Source organism: Crinia signifera, chromosome 1 (assembly GCF_055691185.1).
Source record: "Crinia signifera chromosome 1, ASM5569118v1, whole genome shotgun sequence".
NCBI lineage: Eukaryota > Metazoa > Chordata > Amphibia > Anura > Myobatrachidae > Crinia > Crinia signifera.
In genome coordinates, this window is record NC_139217.1 from 72,706,326 (window position 1) to 72,733,975 (window position 27,650).

At 44.4% G+C, this 27,650-nt stretch overlaps 1 protein-coding gene across 3 annotated transcripts in view; it reads right to left on the reverse strand.

The window, feature by feature from the left end:
• Positions 1-27,650, reverse strand: part of LOC146042070 (uncharacterized) — a 378,004-nt gene that overhangs the window by 298,013 nt on the left and 52,341 nt on the right. For all 3 annotated transcript variants that reach the window (XM_083162079.1, XM_083162014.1, XM_083162143.1), the window contains exon 4: positions 7,301-7,366. In XM_083162079.1, the coding sequence (XP_083018205.1) occupies positions 7,301-7,366 (66 nt within the window). The remainder of the gene's footprint in view (positions 1-7,300; positions 7,367-27,650) is intronic.

Sequence of the window (27,650 nt, forward strand, 5' to 3'; positions counted from 1 at the left end):
TCCTGGTTACAGAAATACAGGGTAAAAAATCACATAGAGGTCCACTGTTGTCGCGATCCAGGTAATAAATTGTATGTACTGTATATTCTTACCTCTATAGTGTCTCTACAGAGGTCACCTGACGCTGCAGCAATCCCTGCCTGTCATGTCTGCCTGTCAGCTCCAGTCTCCAATGGCCTCCGTGCCACTGCCATTATCATTATACAGAACATGGTTTTGGTCTCATACTGTTTACCAGCTTCCTTGGACATGGCAGCCATGTCCATTTCAGTCAACTGTTTGATCACAGCCAATCCTGAGCGTCCTCCTGTCCTGCTAATTGCCCAACCAATCACCGCACACTGGCTTCTATAGGAATACTGGGTTGAGACCTGTGAAATTGACAGTTCAATGATATTTGCAGTATAGCTGCTATCTGTGTATTTGCTCACAAGACTCTGGCTAAATTTCATCCTGCTGCACAGTCTTGCACCTACCAGTATTGCTGGTATAAACCAGTTCAGCTCCACCTGATTCCAGACACTCCTGTTATCTGCATTGTACTCTCCATCTGTCTCTAGCTGCTTCCAGGTTTCCTGCTCCAGTGAACTCTACTGCTTCCAAGGACCTGTGTAATTCCAGCGTGCAGCTAGCCAAGCTTCATTGGTGTTCCACCATCAATAGCTCCACACCATTGATCCCAAGCTCCATCGGTGTTCCGCCATTGATATTGCCACGCCATCGATGTTCCACCATCGATCCCAAGCTCCATTGGTGTTCCACCATCGATGTCCCGCCATCGATATCCCTGCGTCATTGGTGTTCCACCATCGAATTCCCCACGTCACCAGTGTTCCGCCATTGATACTCCTGCTCAATCCCTTCTAAGCAGAAGAGGCCAGATCAGCGTACCAATCCCTTTGTGGCCAGTCCGGGGCAATCAGAACTGCTTGCACCCTTTCCCTCCTGATCTTGTGAAGTACTCGGGACAGCAACAGTATTTGAGGGAATAAGTATACCAGCTGGTATGACCAAAGCTGGTACTGGCACAGTAAAGCTGCAGCTTCTTGTTGAGCTGGGATACCATCAGATCTATGTCTGGACAACCCCACCAGCCCGTGATCAGCTGGAACACCTGTGGGTGGAGACTTCACTCCCCCGGGTGTAGGTCTTTGCGATTGAGAAAGTCTGCCTCACAGTTTTCTGTGCCTGGAATGAAAGCAGTCGATATGGCCCTTGCATGCTTTTCTGCTCAGAGGAAGATCGTGGAGACCTCCTGTAAGCAGGTCCTGCTTTTTGTCCCTCCTTGACGAGTGACATGTGCTACAGTCGTAGCAATGTCGGACTGAACCTGAATCTCCTGATTTAGGAGTAGATGTGAGGCCTGAATTATAGCCTTGTAAAGTTGCAGGATGTTGTATGGAAGGAGAAACTTGTGGCTTGATCACCTACCCTGACACAGTACCCCGGGTTACAGCTCCCCAGCCCCTTAGGCTCACATCTGTCATTAAAAGGACCCAATGTTGGATCCTGAACTGTCATCCCTCCAACAGGTGAGACAACTGAAGCCACCACACTAGAGAAACTCTGGCCCAAGGGTATAGCCTTATCAGCCAATGCATGTGTAGGTGGGAACCCGATCATCTGCACAGGAGATCCAATTGAAAACTCCTGGCATGGCCTGTATTAGATGGCCTCATAGGATGCTACCAACTTTCCCAACAGGCGAATACAGAGATGTACGGAGACCTGGTTCGGAGTCGGTACCTCCCTGACCAATTCCTAAATGGCCGTCGCTTTGTCCGGCGGAAGGAAGATCCTCTGGGATACTGTGTCCAGAATCATCCCCAGAAAGAGAAGCCTCTGTTTAGGAAGCAGGTGAGACTTCTGATAATTTAGAAGCCACACAAGTTGGAACAATAGCTGAGTGGTCTGAGAAATGCTGGCTGACAGCTGTTCTCTGGACCCTGCCTTTAAGAGGAGATCATCCAGGTAAGGGATGATGTTGATGTTGCCACAGCAGCAGCAGCATCTCCACCATTACCTTGTGAACACCCTCGGTGCTGTGGACAGCCCGAAAGGGAGGGCATGGAGCTGGTAATGATCCTCCTGCAGGGTAAACTGCAGGTATGCCTGATGGGGCGGTCAGATCGGGATGTGCAGGTAGGTACCTCTGATATCTCTGAGGCCAGAAATTCCTCCCTTTCCAGACCAGAGATTATCAAGGCAGCCCTCTAACTTTTTATCTACAGGGTCTTTAAATGCAGCACCGCCTTGCAAAAGGCAGCACGGTAGCTTTTGACAACTGAGCTACCGATGCATCTACCAAGGGAACCTTTTCCCATAATTTGACATGTTCCTCCAGCATGGGATTGCTGAGAGGATGACAATGGTCTAGGAGATTTTACCAGCTCATCCCTCTGTCTATTCAAAACCTGCACTAAAGCAGTTACAGACCTGCCCAGGGCCACAGCCCACGCAGGTTCAGGCTGCTCCACCCTCTGAGCTTGTGCTCTTCTGGGTACAGCTTCACACACAGGGCAAATATCCCCTTGAGTCATCTGTTCAGAATTTGCAATTATTCAATGTGGTCAGGGCTCCCTCCCCCATAACAGCAGAATGCCTTTCTGTCATGTCAGCACAGCTCCCCTAAAAACGAGCACTGATGATCAGGATACACCGCAGAAAGTCAGACCAGCAAAGCGTGAGTGTGAACCCAAACATACAGTGCACCTGTGACACAGGCTGAGCCGCTTACTGTACTGAGACATAATCTGAGGAGGAGAGTACATATGCATATACCTATGAGATTGTAAAGTGGTCTAGAAGATCGCCTGAAGCCTCCATAGGCTCTCTCCGACTCAGTGCAACAAGATAGACCCAATACTCTTACCACAATCCAGTGGAGACAATACAGATTCTATACAATCCTCCATGCACGGAGGAGAGAAAGGGAATAGGCCTATGGGATTGTAAAGGAGTTCTATGAACTGCCTTAAACCTACACAGGCTCCTTTCTGAACACCAAACTTGATAAATGTTTTACATTGCACATCACTAAGGGAGACCGTAGATCCCACATAAAGGGACCTACGGAGGTCAAAGGAACACTAAAAGGGTTACCTGAACCCCTGTCAGGGATCTCCTGAAGGTGACACGGCTCTGAAAAATTCCCTTAACAGGGGACCCCAGTAGGTGTACATCAAAACAGCAGTTACACAAACAACCCCAAGAACAAACCTTTTGTCAATGGTTCACACCATATTGTAATTAAATAAAATACAATCATCCACACAAACCCTCTTTTCTTTTTTTCTTTTATTCCTCACACACAACAGCGCATCAACCACAACACCTTATCCCCACTTTTGTTCTAAATTCACATTGAATTCAAACACTCACCCCATACAGAGGCAGCGCTCAAGCCCGCCCAAACAAGCAACACTCAATATATCAAAAGGGAGTGGGAAACCCTTATCGGCTAGAGCAGCGCCCCTATAACATACAAATACTTGAGTGAGCGCAGTAGATCACCCTCCTCTCTTTATAATGATGTCGACCCAATGAAGTAAGTTGAGTAAGATTATGGGCATGATTCAGACCGGATCTCTAGACTGTGCAGCCTAGCGATCAGGTAAGCACCACCCACCTGCACATTCCCCCCCCCCCCCCCCTCTCCCCCGTCCCCTCACTAGCATGCGAAAATAAATCATTCTCCACCGGAAATAACAGTCTAAGCGCACACGTCATGTGGCAACGCCTCGCCTGTGTTCCCAGGGGATGCCTATAAAATGCTGGAGGTTCCCAAGCTGCCACCCCCTGTTCGTTCCCTGTCAGTGCGAATGCTTCGGGGAGTGTGATACTCGCTGAAGGTGTTCGCACAGTGGGTATGCACATGCGCAGACCCCCACCATTGGAAAGGGAGCCAAATTCATCCCCGTCTGAATCAGGCTGTATGTTGGACCCTATTTTTAGTTTGCTTTAATATTACTATTAAACACTTTAATTGTTTGAATTAACTTTAGGAGCAGCGTGAGACATGCATTTGTCATGTGATCTTGACGCAGTCTTAGCTGCCAAGATCGTATCGCATGATGCATCAGTGACAGGACACCTGCGCACGCGTGGTCTGCTGAACATGCATGTATACATACATGCATGTATTGATTGTAACTGGACAATGCATGTCTACAATGTGTCTATACTTCTGATGGCTGGGGATCAGGAGTTGTTTTGCTAGATTATTACAAGTAATTGCCTAAACCTTCCTCTAACACCTCTACGGGTGGAACTTTTCATATAACCATTCCTATTCTTGTAATATTGTATGCTTGTACAGTGACAATACCTTTGACGGCTGCTAATTCGGAGAAACTCTGCTAAGCAACCAGGGACACCTGCTTAACTTTCTCCCAACACATTGTTCTATCTAAAGCAACATCTCCTGCCAATTAAAAGCAGCAGATACCTTTGTTTTGTTTGGTTAAACATTACATCTTGAACTGGGCGCCAACAGTTTAGTATGACAATTATTACCTGTCAACAGTAACCTATTTGTACACCAGTTATTATTTCTCTATCCAGCGCAGAACCAAGACACTTTGTCAACTATCTCTCTATCCTGCGCAGAATAAGGACACATTGTCAATGAATACACGGTCTCTACATTAACAGGGAATATAACCCCTCACCTACCTTACTGAAATAACTACAGTATCATATTTTGCCTCTAATGAGTCACAGCTAAATATTGCTGGGCACACATCCTTACCTTAATAGGAAGTGACAACATTACACACTCCTGATCCCACTGGGACCATATTTCAAATAGCATAGCTTATTTATTAACAGCTCCCTGCTATGTTATATATTTTTGTTTATTATACAGGCTACGTTAGTACCCATTATCTTAAAAAATACTAATAAAAGTTAAGTTTTTAAAATTACAACCACATATTTCAAGAGTGCCCAACAAAAAGAGTCCTCTTTCCTTCTCCACATAGTTCTAGTTACAATCGGACTCAAGGGAGCACCACCAACTCTAAATTATTGCCCAAGAACCCCCCTCTCTTTTCAGGGGTTTGGAATTCCTTAAGAGATTTGGTTTTAGGCTACAAACCCCACTACGGGGAGGGTAGGTCTCACTTGACCCCCCTATTCCGAGTGGGATCAACCTTGTGCGGAATCCAAAAAAAACAACACTCTTTCCTAAGAATGAAAGGATCACAGCAGATATCAAAGATCGGCTCAGTCACACATCTAGGCAAAACTAAAGATTGTATGATAGATTGTATCCTCATCCCATACTCTCACATACTGTATGACTATCTCCTGGTATCTGTCTTACTGCAGGATGGAGAGGCAAGACCCCACCCAGTGAGACCCCTTCCAGAGCTGCCAATTGCCAGACACAACAGCTCTACTGACCAGAGTCCAGAGCAGGAGGAGAGGGTGCGAATATATTTCTGGAAGCGGCTGGAGGGAGATGGGCAGCGTTACCTGTAATACAGTCCTGACAATTATGTGGTGTTGACTGTTGCTTGGGATGCACTATAGTCTGACCTGTGATGTGTATCTATTATACTACTCTGCTGTTTGAAGTAAGTGTTTTCAATGTGACAGTGTCATTTCCAAACAGTTTTGGTGCCACATGGTGGTCGCTTACATATGTAACACCCTATAGAGGTGATGAGCAGTGTAAGCCATTTATATAGTACGATTGAAGGATACAGTTGCAAGAAAAAGTATGTGAACCCTTTGGATTTCTACATAAATTAGTCATAAAATGTGTTCTGAACTTCATCTAGAGATGGAGCGCCTCTCAGCCAGCGCCGGGGCTCGCCAGAATATCCCCGCTGGCGAGCCGCCGCTCCATCTGACTGTGAGGCGCAAGCATGTCTCACGCACACGCATCTCAGTTTTTCGGGAGGCGGGAGACGTGTACCTTGATCGTCTCTGCTTCAGGGAGATGGGTTTTTATTGGACACACCATGTAAACTTTCACAGTGCAGGGTGGACAAAGTATGTGAACCCCTAGGCCAGGGGTGGCCAAACCGGTCCTCGAGATCTACCAACGGTCCACGTTTTCCACGTTACCTAGCTGGTGCACAGCTGTAGTCATTACTAACTGTCACACTTTCAAACATGCTGCATTCATTCCTACTATAGATCCACAGGTTGCCTGGAAAACATGCATCGTTGGTAGATCTTGAGGACAGGTTTGGCCACCCCTGCCCTAGGCTAATGACTTCTCCAAGAGCTACTGTAATTGGAGTCACGAGTCAGCCAACCTGGAGTCCAATCAAGATTGAAGGTGTTGGCTAAAGCTGCCTTGCCCTATAAAAACACAAACAGACACCAGTTTTGAGTTTGCTATTCTCAAGAAGCATTGCCTGATGTGAACCATGCCTCGCACAATAGAGCTCTCTGAAGACCTACGATTAAGAATTGTTGACTTGCATAAAGCTGGAAAGGGTTACAAAAGAATCTCTAAACGCCTTGATGTTCATCAGTCCATGTTAAGACAAAATGTCTATACAGTAAATGAAGAAAGTTCAGCACTGTTGTTACTCTGTTCCCTAGGAGTGACCATACTGTAAAGTTGCTCAATGAGACAAAGAAGTGTTAAAGACTTACAGAAATGTCTGGCACATGCTAACATCTCATTGTCGAATCTATGGTATATAAAACACTAAACAAGAATGGAGTTCATTGGAGTACACTACGGAAGATACCACTGCTTGGTTGCTGCCAAAGGAGGGTCAACCAGTTATTAAATTCAAGGGTTCACATACTTTGTCCACTCTGCACTGTGAATGTTTACATGGTGTGTTCAATAAAAAACATGAGAACATATAATTGTTTGTGTGGTATTAGTTTAAAGCAGACTGTGTTTTATGACCAATTTATGCAGAAAGCCAGGTAATTCCAAAGGGTTCACATACTTTTTCTTGCAACTGTATTTAACCTTTTGAGTGCCAACTTTGCTGTGAGCTATCATCAAAATATCCAATAAAAATGGCAGAGTCGCTCACAGCGACTGTTCTTTTAGTATAAATAAATACAAATACAGCCAAGTCATTTAATTGAAGTTTAGGTAAATATTGCACCCAAAAAAAGAACAGTTGCTGTAAGCGACGCTGGCATTTTTAACGGATATTTTAAGGATCTCTCACAGCAACGATGGCAATCAAAGGGTTAATAAAAAAGTTTGCTTGGCAATTTTCACAAATAGTTTGACAAATTCCCTTGGCACTCAAAGGGTTAATAAAAAAAAATAAGGCCCCTACCTATATAAGATTTTAACAAAAACTGTCCTTACCACATCTGGGAGATTTGTGAAATCCGATTCGGTTAAGTTTTCCAACAATGTATTATCTGGAAAGTTCTGGGGTAATAAAATATAACAAATTATTTTAATTTAATAAATAATTTTACCCCCCAAATGAGGGGTATGTGTTTAATTAATTAAAATGAGTTACATGTTAAACTTGATACATTTGTGCAGTACATATTAAACTATATTCAACAAAGAAAATAAATAATATATTTTTTAATTAGGTTAACATTAAAATCAATTGAATTTGTGCTATTATTTAGAAAGTAACCTAATCAACATTTCATGGGTGTTTGAAAAGTATTACATTGCATAAGAGTTGATTTGTGTATCTTTTTGCAAGAAAAAATCATGCCTTATTTAAGAACACTTTGTAATGCACTTTAACCCGTTCATGCACAAATGCTTAAAAATGTTTTTTTAGAAACACAAAAAAATTTTTTGTAGACAAAACTAAGTAATACCCCTTTAACACTGTAGCTCCTAACTGGCATTTTTTGGCCATACTGCCATTTTTTAGCCTTTTAAAACGGTTAGAGCTGCAGTGTGAAAGCACCAGTCTGCATTTACCGGTTACAAATAACCGGTACTTGCAAACGAGTAAAAAGCAGAGTCCTACACGGTTCAGAGACGTTTTTTTATGCAGTGTGAACGGCTCTGAACAGTTATATAGGACTCAGGCAGCAGTGAGCACTGGCTATCAGCTGGTGATCATTACATATGCACATATGTAATGAGCGGGACCCGCATATGTAATGACCGGGTCCCACTCATTACATATGCACATATGTAATGAGCGTCTCATTCATATGCACGTATGTAATGAGCGTGACCTGCTCATTATATACGCGCATATGTAATGAGTGGCTCCTGCTCATTAAACATGCACTGCGCTGTTTTATAGCTACTATCTGTCCTGTTCTCCTAGCTGCTTTCACACTGCAAACCTGCTTGAGACCCCGTATTTATGTGCGGTGTGAAAGGGGTTTAAAACGGTAATATACAGGCTTTCACCTGCAATGTGAAAGGGGTTTAGTGGCTCAGATCCGTTTTAAATACCGTTTCGAAATACCGGGTCTTAAATGTTTTGGCAATGTGAAAGCAGTATAAGTTACTGTATATATGTTTTCACTTAAAGGGACAACATGCATCCGCGTAATTAAAAAAAAATGCCCTATTGTCATAGAAACAGTATTTTAACTGTGACAGGTTTTTTTTTCTATATAAATGATAAAAGTAAGTTACTGTATAAATGATAAAAACAAATAGAAAAGTAGTATACCAGCGCTGGCTCCGTTATATATTAAAAGAAGGTTAGGGACGGTTTTCTTATTAATCATAAATCACATAAAATGATTATATTCTAAAAAATATTACATTAATAATAATAATAAAAATAATAAAATCAAGGGCTACTTTTTCAAGACTTGATGACTCACTCCACATATTGCCAAGTATTCCCTTGATTTCCCGGTGAAGGATATAGTGCATACACACTTATACTGTACCACTTAAACACAAGAACTGCCGGGTCGTACCTGGGTTTTTGCACCCGGATGTGACCTGGCAGTTGTTCCCTTTTACACCGGCGTCCCCCGGGATTATGCCAGGGGGAGATGCCAGCGCTTGGAGATGACATCATCCCCAAGCACCGGGAAACCCACAACGCCGACCTACACACTGGGTGCAAGCCCAGCACCCAGGAAAGCTGCTGGGCTGCCCCCAGCCTCCGTGCACCCCCAGCCTCCGTTCATGAGGTGAATGGATGCCACACACAGGCATCCATTCACCTCCTCCTAGCCTCCGCTGCAGTCTGCACAGTACCACAGACAGCAGTGGAGGCTGTACACGGCCCCTGCCCAACCTCCGGACTAACTGCAGGACGCTGTGGTCCGGAGGTATGGGCTCACTTATTGGTGGAAATGGATCCGGGTTACCCATTTACACGGCCCCTGACTCCGTGGAAGCCCCGTGTCCGACCCTGAACATTTGCCGGGTCAGACACCCGCGGAACAGTACTCGGGTTATTTTTTTTACCCTTTTACACCAAGCCCCGCCCCGGAGTGGAGCGGCAATAACCTGGGTCCAGACAGGTGTAAAAGGGGTATTAACATTATCTTTAGTGATATTAAGTGGTCACCCGGCCCCCGCTGCTAGCATGCAATCATTCGACAATATGTCAAATTAAGCTGCATGTACAAACTATGGCTTGGGGATCTTAGTTGGTTTACAAACCGCAGGAACGTGAATAATTCATCGCTCATAGCATACACACTGGGCAATATTTTGAACGATAGCTCTCCGAAAGGTGAAAATGTTCAAAATATTGCCCAGTGTGTACGCACCTTTAGAGTAGCACAGAAGCTACAGATCCCTTATGTGCACCAGTAAAGAGGTAGAGGGCGAGATGTACTAAGCCTTGAAAAGTGATTAAATGGAGAGTGATAAACCACCAACCAATCAGCTCCTACTTGTCATTTTTCAAACCCAGCCTGTGACATGGAAGCTAGAAGTGTGGGACTATGCGCTAGAGATCCCAATGTGTGTGGAAGATAATTGATTAATTCCCACACAGTCCACATTTGGAATGAAAAACACAAAAAAGCAAGGAACACTGCGCTAAACTGGAATTACTAGTATTTTAATTTTGAAAAAGAAATAATTTTTTGTGATAAAAATATATAAACCATATGTATACATATACACCTAAATCATATTAAAATTTATCAATAGACAACTTTCACATACATAATAAGCAATAAGGAGAAGAAAAATGACCAGAGTTATCCAAATAATATGTTAGTAATGGTTTTCTTTTAAGGTGTTTGATCAGGCAGCTGTTTAGAGCTTTGAAGCAGTTGGATTAAAGCTTATTAGTAGTGTAGCAGAAAAGCAGTTTTTGAGAGTGCAAGCCTTTAGAAAGATGTAGTGCAATGCAACAGCTTTTGGCAGGGAAGCACAGTTAGTTAGTCAGGTGCACACAGTTTGTAGAGGGTATAGTTACCACATCCTTGAGACAGTAAAGGATCCTTTGTTCTTTAGAAAGGATTTTTTGTATCCAGGGGATTATGAACCAAAGTTGGTATAGTAAATGGGGATATGACTGAGGGTTCCTGGCTCCTGAGTCTTTGGTGGGTTAGCAGTCCCACTCAGCTGTGTCAGAGTCCTCCCACAGTAAAGATGCCGGATCTGAAGAACTGGTACCAGATAGCTCTATGTCTTACGCGTTTCTCGCATTTAGGGATGCCAATCCCGGGATTTGGGATTGAAAAATGCTCAATCCGGGGATTGGCATCCCTAATAATAAAAAACGCCATTGCCGCCCACTATTTACTTACATTTACTGAGTGGGAGCCGGATGCAGCCGGTAACTGGGTATGCTGAGTGGGTGGGCAGGAGGGCTGCTGGCTGGGTTGCCGCCAGGTTGGTAGGCGGGCTCATACGGCAGGGTGGCCGGCAGCTGGGAAGGTTGGGTGGGCAAGTTGGGTGGTCACGCTGCGCTGTGCAGCACTGCCGGGTATGGGAGAAGCCGGGCAGCGTCTGAGCGAGTGCTCAGATGCTGTCCGGAATTACACTGCGCATGCGCAGTCTACAGTAATCCCGAAATCCCAGGATTGGAAACTCCAATCCTGGGATTGAAATCCCAGCGTTTTGGGGGCCAAATCCTGGGATCCTGCCGATCCCGGGATTGGCCACTCTAGTCCCATTCTGAATATACTGTATATAGTGCCAACAGCACACTCACTACTAGCCGTAAACACTGGCTATTGTGGTTTCTATACTGTGGTTCCTGGCCGCTGCTAGGTGACCGGTACCATGTGCATACCTGCCAACATGACCCATTCCAGGAGAGACAAAATGCTCTGGACTTCCTTGCCAGTTGCAGAGGAGGGGCCGCTGCGCATTCCAAAATTCAAATAGGGAAGCCACACCAACTGTCAGTGAGTCCTAGGTGGCAGTTGTTGGGGTGGTAGTTGGTGTGGCCCCTCCTATTTAAATTTTGGAATGCGCAGCAGCCCCTCCTCTGCAACGGGCAAGTAAGTCCAGGAACAGAGCATTTTGGACCTCCTGAAATGGGTCATGTTGAGAGGTATGCAGGCCACAATGGCCAATGGTTGCGGAGCAGCAGGGATTCTCTGTAACCTCAGTGTATCTTGGTCTTAGCTGTTACTAAGCAGCTATACTATGGACCTTATTCTGGTCCATTCCCTCACATATGAATTCGTATGCAAGCTCGATATTGTGTAAATTCGCATTTCTGCACATGTGCATGCTCCTGGTTTGTGCATCCACGGCGAACAGATTGATCAACATTGTGGGTGGTGGGAGATGGGGGGGCGCGCATTTAAATAGTTGTTGGAGACTTGCTGTATTGCCAGAGGATTTACTTTGATTTATGCTTACATTCACTTGCATAGTGTACGTGCAAACCTACTATTAAATCTCTATTGTTAAATGATCTTCAGTATTATTATTTTTTCTGGTTTCCCGAAAACATATACACCTAACGGCTATATAAGCTGGGATATCTTGTTATTAGACAATCCAAGGATATGAAAAACCCATAGAGTACAAGCCAACCAACTCCCAACTATAATTTTTCAATTTTTTTATATAAAAACATTTAATGGATCTATAAGTGTATTTGGTGGTTTGCACCTTTATTTAAAACTAGCTGACCCGCCCGGCCGCCATCCAAACAATTATCAGTTTGAATCAGAATTTATTTTGTAATCCTACTTTCATTTCTTGATTGTACTGTACTTCTATTTACACATATTTTTTTCAAGATTTATTGAGTAAATTGTACGCTATAACGTGACAAATCTTCATCTCAGTCTTATTCTTCAACTTCTTACACTCATAACATTCAAACAAATGCATGCAGCGCTCATGCCCATCGACCAAACATTATATATGAACCAAAAGAGTCTGGGAAACCCTTAAGGCAGAGGCCTGATAGGCCTGATATCCAACTGACTAACAGGGTGAGTGCAGTGTACCCACTTTGTATTGATCAATGGGTGCATTGGCCAGGACAAAGATTTCTCAGTGCAACTGGCCGGGGAGCGCAGTGACAGGCTGGGGGACTGGAGAGACGGATATGGGGAACAAAGTAGAAACGGTACATTAGGTACAGTTTTTATTTGCCGGTACAGACGGTTAAATAAACGGCAAACTATTTTTTATGTGTTCTGTGTGTTTGTGTGTGTTGTACTGTTTTTGTGTGTGTGTGTGTGTTGTAGTGTATGTGGTTGTGTGTGTTGTATGTATCTGTCCAATGCGTAAGTGTGTGAGGTGTGCTATGTATATACAGTATGTGTGTGTTGTGTCTTTGTGTATCTGCAATGTTTAAGTGTGTGTTTTGTGTGTGTCATACTGTTTTTTGGGTGTGTGTGGTGAATGTGGGTGTGTGTTGTGCTGTTAGAGGTATGTTATGTGTATCTGCCCTATGTGTAAGTGCGTAAGGTGTGCTATGTATAAATCTGTGTGTGTGTAGTGTGCTGTGTGTATCTGTGCAATGTTTAAGTGTGTGTTTTGTGTATTGTACTGTTTTTGGGTGTGTGTTGTAGTGAATGTGGGTGTGTGTTGTACTGTGAGTGTCGTGTTGTGTGTATCTGCCGAATGTGTAAGTTTGTGATGTGTGCTACGTATATATGTGTGTGTAGTGTGCTTTGCGTATCCTGGCAATGTTTAAGTGTGTGTGTTCTGTGTGTTTGTTGTACTGTTTTTGGGTGTGCGTTGTAGTGTGTATGGATTTGTATTGTACTGCACGTGGTGTGTTGTGTGTGTGTGGGTATCTGTCCAATGTGTAAGTGTGTGAGGTGCTCTACGTATAAATGTGTGTGTTGTGTGCTATGTGTGCGTATGTGGTGTACTGTGTGTGTGTGCGCGTGTACAATGTGTGTGTGTGTATGTTGTGTGGTCTATGTATATCCTCAATTATTTCCTAATTGTTTAACCCCTTCATGACAGAGCCAGTTTGTGCCTTCATGACAGAGCCCTTTTTTTCAAATCTGACATGTCTCACTTAAGTGGGGATAACTTTTTTTTGCTTTTACTTATCCCAGTGATTTTGAGATTGTTTTCTCGTGACACATTGTACTTCAAGTTAGTGGTAAATTTTCGTCGATACAGTCTGTGTTTTTTTGTGAAAAATACCAAAATATCGTGAAAAAATGGAAAATTTTGCAATTTGCAAAATGTTAAATTTTCTGCTTGTGAGACAAATAATCATACCACTCAAAATAGTTAATAACTAACATAGACCATATGTCTACTTTATGTTTCCATCATTATTTCAACTTCCTTTTAATTTTTTTGGACACTAGGAGGCTTACAATATGAATAGCAAATTCTCAAATTTTCATGAAAATTTCAAACACTGATTTTTTTAGGGACCAGTTCAGTTCTGATGTGACTTTGAGGGACTTGTATGTGAGACACCCCCATAAATGATGCCATTTCAAAAACTGCACCCCTCACAGTATTCAAAACAGCATTTTGGAAGTTTGTTAACCCTTTAGGTGTTTCACAGGAATTAAAACAAAGTGTAGGTGAAATTTCAAAATTTCTTTTTTTTTGCAGAGTTTCAATTTTAATACATTTTTCTAACGAATACAGTAGATTTTACTAGAGAAATGTGACTAAAAATTGATTCCCCCAATTCTTTTGTTTTCAAAAATATCCTATATGTGGCCCTAGTGTGCACGTTGACCAAACCACAGGCTTCATAATAGAAGGAGCACCTACTTGATTTTGGAGCCTCCTTTTTATGAGATTTTTTTTTAGGCACCATGTAGGTTTCTAGGCACCATAAGTGCTAAAAGTTAGGAACCTCCCCCACAAGTCACCCCATTTTGCAATCTACACCCCTCAGGGAATTCATCTAGGGGTATAGTGTACATTTCAAACCCCCAGGGGTTTCACCAATTTTGGTACAACTGGGATGTGAAAATGAAAAATTACATTTTTTTACACAAACATGCAGTTCTGGCTCAAAATTTTTCATTTTCACAAGGAATGAAGGAGACAAAGCACCCTAAAATCTGTGCCCCAATTTCTCCCGAGTACGGCAATGCCTCACATGTGACCAAAAAATACCAGTTGGGTGCATGGCAGGACTCAGAAGGGAAGGAGTGATTTTTGGATTTTGCAGCAAAGATTTCGGTGGAATGAATGGTGGGTGCTATGTTGCATTAGCAAGACTCCCAAAGCACCAATACAGTGGAACCCCCCCACAAGTCACCCCATTTTGCAAAGTACACCCCTCAGGGAATTCATCTAGGGGTATAGTGTACATTTCAAACCCCCAGGGGTTTCACCAATTTTGGTACAACTGGGATGTGAAAATGGAAAATTACATTTTTTTACACAAACATGCAGTTCTGGCTCAAAATTTTTCATTTTCACAAGGAATGAAGGAGACAAAGCACCCCAAAATCTGTGCCCCAATTTCTCCCGAGTACGGCAATGCCTCACATGTGACCAAAAAATACCAGTTGGGTGCATGGCAGGACTCAGAAGGGAAGGAGTGATTTTTGGATTTTGCAGCAAAGATTTCGGTGGAATGAATGGTGGGTGCTATGTTGCATTAGCAAGACTCCCAAAGCACCAATACAGTGGAACCCCCCCACAAGTCACCCCATTTTGCAAAGTACACCCCTCAGGGAATTCATCTAGGGGTATAGTGTACATTTCAAACCCCCAGGGGTTTCACCAATTTTGGTACAACTGGGATGTGAAAATGGAAAATTACATTTTTTTACACAAACATGCAGTTCTGGCTCAAAATTTTTCATTTTCACAAGGAATGAAGGAGACAATGCACCCCAAAATCTGTGCCCCAATTTCTCCAGAGTACGGCAATGCCTCACATGTGACCAAAAAATACCAGTTGGGTGCATGGCAGGACTTAGAAGGGAAGGAGTGATTTTTAGATTTTGCAGCTCAGATTCTGGTGGTTTTTTGGTGGGTGCTATGTCGCATTAGCAAGACCCCCCAAGCACCAATACAGTGGAACCCCCCCACAAGTCACCCCATTTTGCAAAGTACACCCCTCAGGGAATTCATCTAGGGGTATAGTGTACATTTCAAACCCCCAGGGGTTTCACCAATTTTGGTACAACTGGGATGTGAAAATGGAAAATTAAATTTTTTTACACAAACATGCAGTTCTGGCTCAAAATTTTTCATTTTCACAAGGAATGAAGGAGACAATGCACCCCAAAATCTGTGCCCCAATTTCTCCCGAGTACGGCAATGCCTCACATGTGACCAAAAAATACCAGTTGGGTGCATGGCAGGACTCAGAAGGGAAGGAGTGATTTTTGGATTTTGCAGCAAAGATTTTGGTGGAATGAATGGTGGGTGCTATGTTGCATTAGCAAGACTCCCAAAGCACCAATACAGTGGAACCCCCCCACAAGTCACCCCATTTTGCAAAGTACACCCCTCAGGGAATTCATCTAGGGGTATAGTGTACATTTCAAACCCCCAGGGGTTTCACCAATTTTGGTACAACTGGGATGTGAAAATGGAAAATTACATTTTTTTACACAAACATGCAGTTCTGGCTCAAAATTTTTTTTATTTTCACAAGGAATGAAGGAGACAATGCACCCCAAAATCTGTGCCCCAATTTCTCCCGAGTACGGCAATGCCTCACATGTGACCAAAAAATACCAGTTGGGTGCATGGCAGGACTCAGAAGGGAAGGAGTGATTTTTGGATTTTGCAGCAAAGATTTCGGTGGAATGAATGGTGGGTGCTATGTTGCATTAGCAAGACTCCCAAAGCACCAATACAGTGGAACCCCCCCACAAGTCACCCCATTTTGCAAAGTACACCCCTCAGGGAATTCATCTAGGGGTATAGTGTACATTTCAAACCCCCAGGGGTTTCACCAATTTTGGTACAACTGGGATGTGAAAATGGAAAATTACATTTTTTTACACAAACATGCAGTTCTGGCTCAAAATTTTTCATTTTCACAAGGAATGAAGGAGACAATGCACCCCAAAATCTGTGCCCCAATTTCTCCAGAGTACGGCAATGCCTCACATGTGACCAAAAAATACCAGTTGGGTGCATGGCAGGACTTAGAAGGGAAGGAGTGATTTTTAGATTTTGCAGCTCAGATTCTGGTGGTTTTTTGGTGGGTGCTATGTCGCATTAGCAAGACCCCCCAAGCACCAATACAGTGGAACCCCCCCACAAGTCACCCCATTTTGCAAAGTACACCCCTCAGGGAATTCATCTAGGGGTATAGTGTACATTTCAAACCCCCAGGGGTTTCACCAATTTTGGTACAACTGGGATGTGAAAATGGAAAATTACATTTTTTTACACAAACATGCAGTTCTGGCTCAAAATTTTTCATTTTCACAAGGAATGAAGGAGACAATGCACCCCAAAATCTGTGCCCCAATTTCTCCCGAGTACGGCAATGCCTCACATGTGACCAAAAAATACCAGTTGGGTGCATGGCAGGACTCAGAAGGGAAGGAGTGATTTTTGGATTTTGCAGCAAAGATTTTGGTGGAATGAATGGTGGGTGCTATGTTGCATTAGCAAGACTCCCAAAGCACCAATACAGTGGAACCCCCCCACAAGTCACCCCATTTTGCAAAGTACACCCCTCAGGGAATTCATCTAGGGGTATAGTGTACATTTCAAACCCCCAGGGGTTTCACCAATTTTGGTACAACTGGGATGTGAAAATGGAAAATTACATTTTTTTACACAAACATGCAGTTCTGGCTCAAAATTTTTCATTTTCACAAGGAATGAAGGAGACAATGCACCCCAAAATCTGTGCCCCAATTTCTCCAGAGTACGGCAATGCCTCACATGTGACCAAAAAATTCCAGTTGGGTGCATGGCAGGACTCAGAAGGGAAGGAGTGATTTTTGGATTTTGCAGCAAAGATTTTGGTGGAATGAATGGTGGGTGCTATGTTGCATTACCAATACAGTGGAACCCCCCCACAAGTCACCCCATTTTGCAAACTACACCCCTCAGGGAATTCATCTAGGGGTATAGTGTACATTTCAAACCCCCAGGGGTTTCATCAATTTTGGTACAACTGGGCAGTGAAAATGAAAAAAATACATTTTTTTACACAAAAATGTACTTCTGGCTCAAAATTTTTCATTTTCACAAGGAATGAAGGAGACAAAGCACCCCAAAATCTGTGCCCCCATTTCTCCAGAGTACGGCAATGCCTCACATGTGACCAAAAAATTCCAGTTGGGTGCATGGCAGGACTCAGAAGGGAAGGAGTGATTTTTGGATTTTGCAGCAAAGATTTTGGTGGAATGAATGGTGGGTGCTATGTTGCATTACCAATACAGTGGAACCCCCCCACAAGTCACCCCATTTTGCAAACTACACCCCTCAGGGAATTCATCTAGGGGTATAGTGTACATTTCAAACCCCCAGGGGTTTCATCAATTTTGGTACAACTGGGCAGTGAAAATGAAAAAAATACATTTTTTTACACAAAAATGTACTTCTGGCTCAAAATTTTTCATTTTCACAAGGAATGAAGGAGACAAAGCACCCCAAAATCTGTGCCCCCATTTCTCCAGAGTACGGCAATGCCTCACATGTGACCAAAAAATACCAGTTGGGTGCATGGCAGGACTCAGAAGGGAAGGAGTGATTTTTGGATTTTGCAGCTCAGATTCTGGTGGAATGAATGGTGGGTGCTATGTGGCATTAGCAAGACCCCCGAAGCACGGTGAAATGATGAACCTAATAATCCATAGATGTGTGGTATATTTTAAAGCACTCCTTTATACATAGGCCGGGTTTGTCGGGGCAAGTTTCACAGTGGAAAATAGTTTCCTTTCTTATTCCCTTTTTATAACAAACTTTGCACCTTTTTTGTGTCCTGCCCTTTCTTGCAGTGGAGGGGATTTCGTTGGGAAAATGCTGCCCTGGTACAATACGGGGGCCAGTACTAGAAGTACTGGGGCCCTCTGCCTGCTGATTCCCAAATGTTAGGCTCTTTATGACTTCCTCTTGAAAGTGCATAAATGTCCCCCTCTGGCCGGTAGAACGGAATAGCACGTAAGCGTTATACAGTGCCATCTGGATGATATACACGGCCAGCTTCTTGTACCAGATATTTGTTTTCCGCAGGGCACTGTACGGCTTTAGTACCTGATCTGAAAGATCCACTCCGCCCATGTACTTATTGTAATCTAGGATACAATTTGGTTTGGAGGTGTGGGTACTGGTACCTCGTACAGGGATGGAGGTGGTACTGTCTCCATGAATTGTTGTCAGTATAAGGACATCCCTCTTGTCCTTATATTTGACCAACAACATATTTTCGGTGCATATTCCCCTGCTTTCACCCCTTCTCATTACTTGGGCAATGTGCGTTTTGGGGAGGCCTCTTTGGTTCTTGCGCACAGTACCGCAAGCTGCTGTACCTCTTGAACCAAGGGCCTTAAACAGGGGGATGCTGGTGTAAAAGTTATCCACATAGAGGTGATAACCCTTATCCAGGAAGGGGTGCATTAAATCCCAGACAATTTTTCCACTAACACCTACGAGGGAGGGGGGGCATTCTGGTGGTTCAATTCTTGAATCCTTCCCTTCATATACCCTAAACTTGTGGGTGTACCCTGTGGTGCTTTCACACAGCTTATACATTTTTATGCCATACCTTGCCCTCTTACTGGGAAGGTACTGGCGGAATTTAACCCTTCCTTTAAAATGTATAAGGGACTCGTCGATACTAATACATTTATCAGGGATGTATAGCTCTGCAAATTTGGCACTGAAATGATCAATGACCGGCCTGACTTTGAATAGCCTGTCAAAGGTGGGATCATCTCTGGGTGGGCACTGTGCATTATCGGTGTAATGTATAAATTTATGGATTGCCTCAAAACGAGCCCGGGGCATGGCCATACGGTGAAATGGGGTGCTGTACAGAACATCTGTACTCCAATATTGCCTAATTTGTGGCTTTTTTACTATGCCCATATGTAACACCAGACCCCAAAACGTCATCATCTCTACTGCATCTACAGGGGTCCACCTAGCAAATGATGACGTGGGGTTTTGAGCAATAAACTGCTGGGCATATAAATTAGTTTGGTCCACCATTAAATTTATAAAATCATCAGAGAAAAATAATTTGAAAAAGTCAATTTCTCTGAGACCTGTTGAATCAAATTGGATTCCTGGGATGGCCAAAAACTCAGGAACCTGGGGCTCAAAATTGTCTGGTGGTGGGGTCCATACGAGATCAATTATTGGGGGGGGGGTCTCAGCTGCTCTACGGGGGCGTCTTTGAGGGGGTCCCTCATCATCAGAGGAGGAAGAGGAGCTTAAGACAAATCCTTCAAATTCCCCGCTTGCCTCACTGGCTGTGTCAGAGTCAGATGCAAGCATGGCATATGCCTCCTCCACCGAATACATTCTCCTGGATGACTGGGACGACATTTGGGATGACATTTGGGATGCCATTTATATTTTTGTGTTACTGGTAGTGAAATGTTTCAACACGTGTATAGTGTAGGGGGGGGTACAAACTTTATTTCAACCCAGGGGGTATGTAGTGTGTATTGTGTATGTAGTGCAGAAAAAAAAAATACAAAAAAAAAAAAATTGAAGGGTTCAAAAAAAAAAAAATGGAAGGGGTTAAAAAAAAAAAAAATGGAAGGGGTTAAAAAAAAAAAAAATGGAAGGGGTTAAAAAAAAAAAAAAAGGTCCTGCGCCAAAAATTGAGCACAGATGTTGGTCAGTAACGTCCGTCACTGAACAGCGCTCAAAGGCAACAGGAATTTGATCAAAAAAAAAAAAAAATAGATCAACCCTGTGCCGAAAAAGCTGATCAGTGATGTACGTCACTGATCAGTGCACAGTGGCCACAGGACACACACAAAATCACAGTGTGTGTAAAAAAAAAATGTAAAAAAGACCCCACAGCACTCACAAAAAATAAAAAAAGGTGATCAGTGATGCGACACTGATTACCAGTGAGGGGCAGCAGGTGCACAACCTTTGGTGGTACTGACAGGTATATATAAAAAAAAAAAACCTCTGTACCCCCAAAAAGTTGCTGATCACCTCAGATATAGTGATCAGCACAAAAAGGCGGGGGCAGCCGACACAAAATTTAGCACTCTATCACTATCTCTCTCTATCTCTCACTATCTATCACTCTATGACACTGCAGCAGTTATATAAAAAATATATAGCACAATCTGTCACTATCTCTCTATCTCTCTCTCTCTATCTCTCTCTATCTATCTATAGCTCTATCACACTGCAGCAGCACAAAATATAGCACTAGGCCTCTCTATCTCTCTCTATCTCTTTCAGTTATATAAAAAATATATAGCACAATCTGTCACTATCTCTCTCTCTATCTCTCTCTCTCTATCTCTCTCTATCACACTGCAGCAGCACAAAATATAGCACTAGGCCTCTATCTCTCTCTATCTCTCTCTATCTCTTTCAGTTATATAAAAAATATATAGCACAATCTGTCACTATCTCTCTCTCTATCTCTCTCTCTCTATCTCTCTCTATCTCTCTATCTATAGCTCTATCACACTGCAGCAGCACAAAATATAGCACTAGGCCTCTCTATCTCTCTCTATCTCTAACTCTCTCTAACTCTCTCTAACTCTCTATCTATCTAATAAATCGCAGCAGCACAAGATGCAGCACAAGATGCAGCACAGGATGTCACAAAATGTCACAATATCAATGATCAATGATCAGGTAAGGGTTCTGGTCAGTATAGGCGGCAGGTGGGGCACGGTGACCGCACTGCACGCTTTTCCAGACCGGAATGGCGTCTGCAGTGCAGTCACCGTTAGTTTAAACCCCCCTCCACGGCTGTGATTGGTCCGTCGGTCCGACGGACCAATCACGGCCTTTGGGGGCGGGCGGGGTGAGGTGGGGTGACACCAGTGTCACCCTTACACCCCGCGGTGATTGGTGCTGTACTTTACAGCACCAATCACCTCCGATCCCGTGTCACCGGCGAACGTTATTCGCCGGTGACACAGGAAAACGCTGTGAATGGCTGTTCACACTGAACAGCCAATCACAGCGATCGGCGACGGGGGGGCGGCATCGCAGCCCCCCCTGGGCATGCAGGGACATGTCTGCTGTCAGGGACAGCAGACATCGTCCCTCTGTCACTGCGTCTCTAGACGCAGTGACAGTTTTAAGCCATGACGTATATATACGTCAACGGTCGGGAAGTACTTCCCGGCCATGACGTATATATACGTCAATTGTCGTGAAGGGGTTAAAGCCTTCACCATAATGTTAGAATGTGTCTGTCATACTCAATGACAGCAATGAAATCAGGGCCCTTATTCAGATCGGTGCGTACTTTCCCGAATTCGTACGGAGCGGTCCGCACGCCACGCTGTGCGGTGGCGTGCGGACATGGTCCGTAGAAACGCCCACCGGTCCTCTGCATTCGGACGGAGTCACTCTTTAAGAACAGGGCGTGTTCACGGATGACATACAAACCATGCGTGTGCGGGGGAAACACTCAGATTCTGCACGGTCTGACAGCGTAGGCACGGTCTGACCGCGTATGCACGGCCTTCCCGCGTCAGAACGGACGGGAATCTGGCAGTACGCACCGATGCGGTGTACTTACGCACAAAACACCACCACTCTTATCTGAATTCCTAAATGGATCACATGACACATTAAGGCAATTATCAAACCACTTTGAAAAGGGATTGTTTATCCTGGTCATCTATTATTTATCTAATTGATCCTTAAACACTTACAACCACTTTACATAAACCCTAACATTGCATATGCAATAAAAAATGCTATCTACCCTTTTGCAGCGTACATAACTAAACATCAACATTTTTTTATTTTTCATTAGATTTATACTTTTACTGTAAAATACTATTATAACACACAGACAACTTCGTAATTAAACGTTAACTTTTATTTACACAACATAAAAAAAATAACTTAACAAAAAAAAAAATCAATCCAGGAGGAGGTCGCAGAGGTTCTGCACATGGCCAGCCATCCGCATGAGGTCCTCCCGCAACCTCATTAGGGCCCCTCGCACACCCTGGGCTGCCTCCAGGTAATCTGTGGGCATGAGAAAGGGGGTACAACATTAATTATGCTACTCAGGTACACCTTGTACAGTCAATCCTAAGTACCTACACCATGAGAAATCATCCATACAAACAAATACTTAGCCGATCCTGTATCTAATGGCAGAAAATATATGATCATGATGCTGCCACAACACACACACACATACACACACACACACACACACACACACACATACACACTTGTGTGACATATACATTTGACAATGTATATATCAAAATCACCACAACACTTGAGGATCACTCACACTTCTCCTGGCCAAACACTCCCCAATCTACTCGAAACCTACACCCACTACAACATGCCACATTTAGCCATACATATATACCTGCATGTTACTGCTTAATAGCTAAACTGCATGATAGATAGATAGATAGATAGATAGATAGATAGATAGATAGATAGATAGATAGATAGATAGATAAACACATTAAAAGGCTACCCTAGTCACTCTACCCTATTACTTCATGATTCCATGTCACATTGCCACACAGGTCAAAGTGCAGCACTAATCTGCTTCCATACACCAAACCATTTCGAAGTTCAATACATCCTACATAAGTCCTTTCAAAAAAACATGCCAACAACACAGGACCACTGGCTACAGGGGGGCCCAGGAGAACTGGACACTTGATACTCCGTTAGAAATCTGGCCTGCCGATATTCCATTGATGTTTTGTTTGTCTTCTATACAAAGACCCTGCTTAAAGAAACACTCATCACCTACATGAGCCTGCACATTGCACGGTTGCAGCATGGCCCTATAAGGCCAAAGTGTGTCAGTTGTTTTCAAAGTGAGTCATTGCGTCTACTTACCCCTGCCAGACACCTCCACCGGCTCTTCTTCCTCCAGACTTGGAGGCGGTGGCAGCTCCTCAAGGGGTAGGGCCTCTTGGTACACGGGGGGGGGGGAGGTAGATACTGGAGGTTGCTGATTGGCTAGGGGGAGGGGTGTGTGTAGGGGTGGTGGAGGCGAGGTATTCCACCTCATGGTGGCCCTCAACCTCCTCCTCCATCTCCACCTGTCCCGCCTCCTCCTCCTCCACCTCCACCTCAACCTGGCCCTCCACTTCCACCTCCAGGGCGTACTCCTGGACCTCCTGGCCCTCATATGTTGCCTCCTGCCCCTCATCTGAGGCCTCCTGGCCCTCATCGGCGGCCTCCTGGCCCTCATCGGTGGCCTCCTGCCCCTCATCTGAGGCCTCCTGGCCCTCATCGGCGGCCTCCTGGCCCTCCTCCTCTCTGGCCTGTCTGGCTCTCTCCCGTGCTGTGGGTTAACCAAACAAAATGGGTCAGTGTCATTTGACATTGTAATTGACCAAGTACATATCCTACCCACATTATATATGTGTTATATATCACACATATAGTATATGGCATTTCTATGTCATAAACACCCAACTGACCTCATGTAATGTTATTATTCAATAATGTGAAAATGAAAACACTCACTGGGCTAGATGCACTAAGCTTCAAAAGTGATACAATGGAGAGTGATAAACAGGCAGCCAATCCGCTCCTTCCTGTCATGCTACAGGTTGTGTTTGAAAAATGTCAGCCAGGAGCTGATTGGCTGGTTGTTTATCACTCTCCATTTTATCACTTTATGAAGCTTGATACATATGGCCCTTAATTTTAATGATTGATGAATTGCGAAAAAACTTACACCGTTCAATTCGGCGTCTGAGCCGCTGTAGCAGCTCCGGCTGCCGCCTCCTCAGGTCGGACCATCGCCTCTCCAGTTGGGCGACGGTCCTCCGCACATTGGTGCGGGCGAATATCCGGAGCCGGGCAGCAAGGTACGCCCAGCGCTTGTCTGCGTTGGAGATGAAGGGGCCTGCACGCCCCAGACTCCTCTCCATAACTGCCACCAGCGACAGCAGCTCCGCAGTGGTAAAGGGTGCTGCGCGCTGGTATGCCGCCATTTTACCACTGGCACATGAAAAATCTTCCTGTCCTGTGATTGGTTGGTAAGGTCACTATTTGGTATTAACTTTATTATCCATATTGACATGGACATTGTGTATGCGCCCAACCATCGGCGATAACATCGCACCGCCAAGCAACGCGTGCTATAGCTTGGCATCGCTTAGCTGTACTTCGCATTACTTACTGTATGCATTTATGTGTATGCGTACATTTATGAGAAAAAACAAATACACATACTAGCACTTCGCCATTACATTGGACACCTGCCTGGTTGCCTGCCTGCCTGCCTACCTGCCTACCTCCTAGTGCTTATATATTTTGAACTAAACCCCCAAAATAATCTTAAATATTAAATCTGATAAAAAAATAATCACACCCACATCCCACACATACATGGTGAAAAAAGTAAAAAATTCAATGTACTCACCAGACACGGATGATAAGCTCAGCTAAAAAAATGAATACATAAAATATGTTTTTAAATCTATGGACAATACGTTGTTTATTGGCCTTAAACCAATACACCTCAAACCGAATACGTAGTGCTATTGCTATTGCCATTAAAAGGCCATGCTGCCTAATGTTTAATTAGGAGGACAATAAATTTAAATCATTGTCAACCTTGATGTGGATAATAGATCGGAATGAGGTTTGGTCTGGACAACATTCAGAAATGTACCTGAAGTATCTCATGGCCACAGAGTCCCGCAGCTGGTATCCGTGTCTGCTTTCAGGGGAGCGGGATGGGCGCATGGGCGGGTCTTGCGGCTCAGATGGCACCTCCCACTCATCAAAGGGTATCTCACGCCGCACAGCTATGTTGTGAAAACAAACACACAGGCCCACAATCCTCGACACCATTTCAGGCGCATACTGTAAGTCACCACCAGTGCGGTGGAGCACTCTAAATCGACCCTTCAACAGGCCAATTGAGCGCTCCACCACTTGCCTGGTGGCAACATGCGCCCTATTGAATGCCTCCTGTGGGCCTGGTTCTGGGGAGCTGTACGGCTTAAGTAGCCAGGGCGTACATGGGTAACCGGAGTCACCCAGAACCCACGCATCACGGCCTTCAAGCTCTTGGAGTCTTTGCCAAATCCCGGTTGGTCGGATAACATGAGAGTCATGGGCACTTCCGGGAAACTTCGAGTTGAAGGCGAGAATTTCCATGGATGGGCCACATACCACCATCACGTTCAGTGAGTGGAACAATTTTCGGTTCCTATAGATCTTCTCACTTCTTGATGGAGGCACAAATGGTACATGGGTGCCATCCACAGCCCCTATCACATTAGGGAAGCCAGCAATTTGATGGAATGCCTGCTGGCTTCCGTGAAGGGTCTCTTGGGCAAAAGACATGGCCACGAAGTGCCCCTTGCGCCTAAACATGGCTGACGTCACACGCCTCAGGATTCGGCTGAAAGCCGGCGCTGAGATATTCCAGCAAGTACTGCCACTACTTGTTTGAAGGATCCCGAGGTGCAGAAATGCAACACCGCCAGCAGCTGAGTGTGAGACGGAATTGCTGTCGTGAGCCCATGAAGAGGTTCTAGATCACTCTCAATTAAAGAGAGTATATCTAGAATTACATGTGGGGGTAACCTGTACCTAGTAAGTACCTCATCATCGGGCATCCCAAAGAGTGTCACCCGTGTGCGGAAGATTCTAGCACGTCCTGGCCTCCTTGGCCGACGAGTGGGGTGAGCCGCAAGTGCCTTTAGCCTCTCACCCATGTACTGCATCACTGCTTCTGCAACCTACAACAAAAGGTTACTAAATAAGGATAGACCTATGCAAAGATTGGTGATGCTCCTAAATTTGACACATTTGATGCAACTATACGTACAATACAGGGCCGCCCAGTGTAGTCCCACAGATCCATAGTAATCCATAGTAATGAAGTTACAGTAATATTACTTCGCCACACACCTTCTTAAAGACAAATGTATTTAAAACATGTAACAACTAAACACAAAGTAAGTATTACAGGTGTGATCAACTGCTCAATAACTATAAAGAAACATTTCAAATAATGCTGGGACATGTAGTTCACCATTATATGGTGCCACACACGTTTAACATCTGTCAGTTAAATGGTGGGCAGGTAACATGTTTCTGTAATACTAACAAGACTTTGCTGTACCAACAATCTGGAGCATGCGAGTGCTTACCTTAGAACCTGGGCCAATACAGCTCTGGAGACAAATGCACCTAGCAGCAAAGCACTATTTATAGGCCAAGCACATGTGTTGTGCATGACATGAGTGATCACTATTGCATGACTTCTGGGACGGATTTGAAAATGGATTGGGTAACTTCCTTTTTATGGACAATCTCAACAGTAACACAGTACTACTGAACATTGACAGATAGCATTTAGGATTGCATAACGTTACGGGTGTCCATGACAACAAATCTTTAAACAGGTCACCTACATTATAGTTTGATGTTACGCCAGGTTTTGCACAAGCGAGTTACAGCTACTATGGGCGTGGCCTATGCGCCGTACACACACCACGGCGTACGCTGCCGTACGTGACACTGCCGCACGGAACGCAGGTTGTAGCTGATTTACGCCAATTACACAAATAGTATTTAAAGTTGTGCTACAAAGGCACAAAGTTGTTTCTAACATGGCTGCCTCTGAATCAGAGGAAGACCAGGTGTTGCAGAACCTCTTAGCCCGCATGGAGTCCAACACCACCTATGTCCCCCTGAACCCAGACCAGCCAGTGGGAGAAGAGCAGCCAGCTGGCCCATCTACATCTGGCCAATCGGCAGCTGGCCCATCTTCAGCATCAGCAGAATCATTGGGATCACAACAGGTGGCTTCCCAACAGAGTAGCCTGGCCAGCACTTCGAGTACAGCGACAGGTGGCCGTGGCCTTGGGCGTGGCCGAAAGAGGCCAACAGAGGAACCAAGCAGCAGGAACATGGCATACGAAGCGCAGGAGCTTGCCATCCTGGTGCCCCGGGCACGGGATTGGATCGAGTGTCCACAGCACAAGTTGACACACACACAAGGAGATGGAAGATCTGGGAGGACATAACGGCGGAGATTAATACGGTGGCTCCACAAGTTCGTGAGGCGGAGCACGTTAAGAAGAGGCAAGTTCATGTGTGTTACATTTGAGCAGTACAAGTCCAGTAATGTTTACATTAGATATTAGATGGAGTTGGTCGATGGGCGGTCACGTTGCTTGGAGGCACAGACATGTTTGCCATGTCATTTAATTGATAGTTATTGTAGGGTGAGTGTATCTTCTAA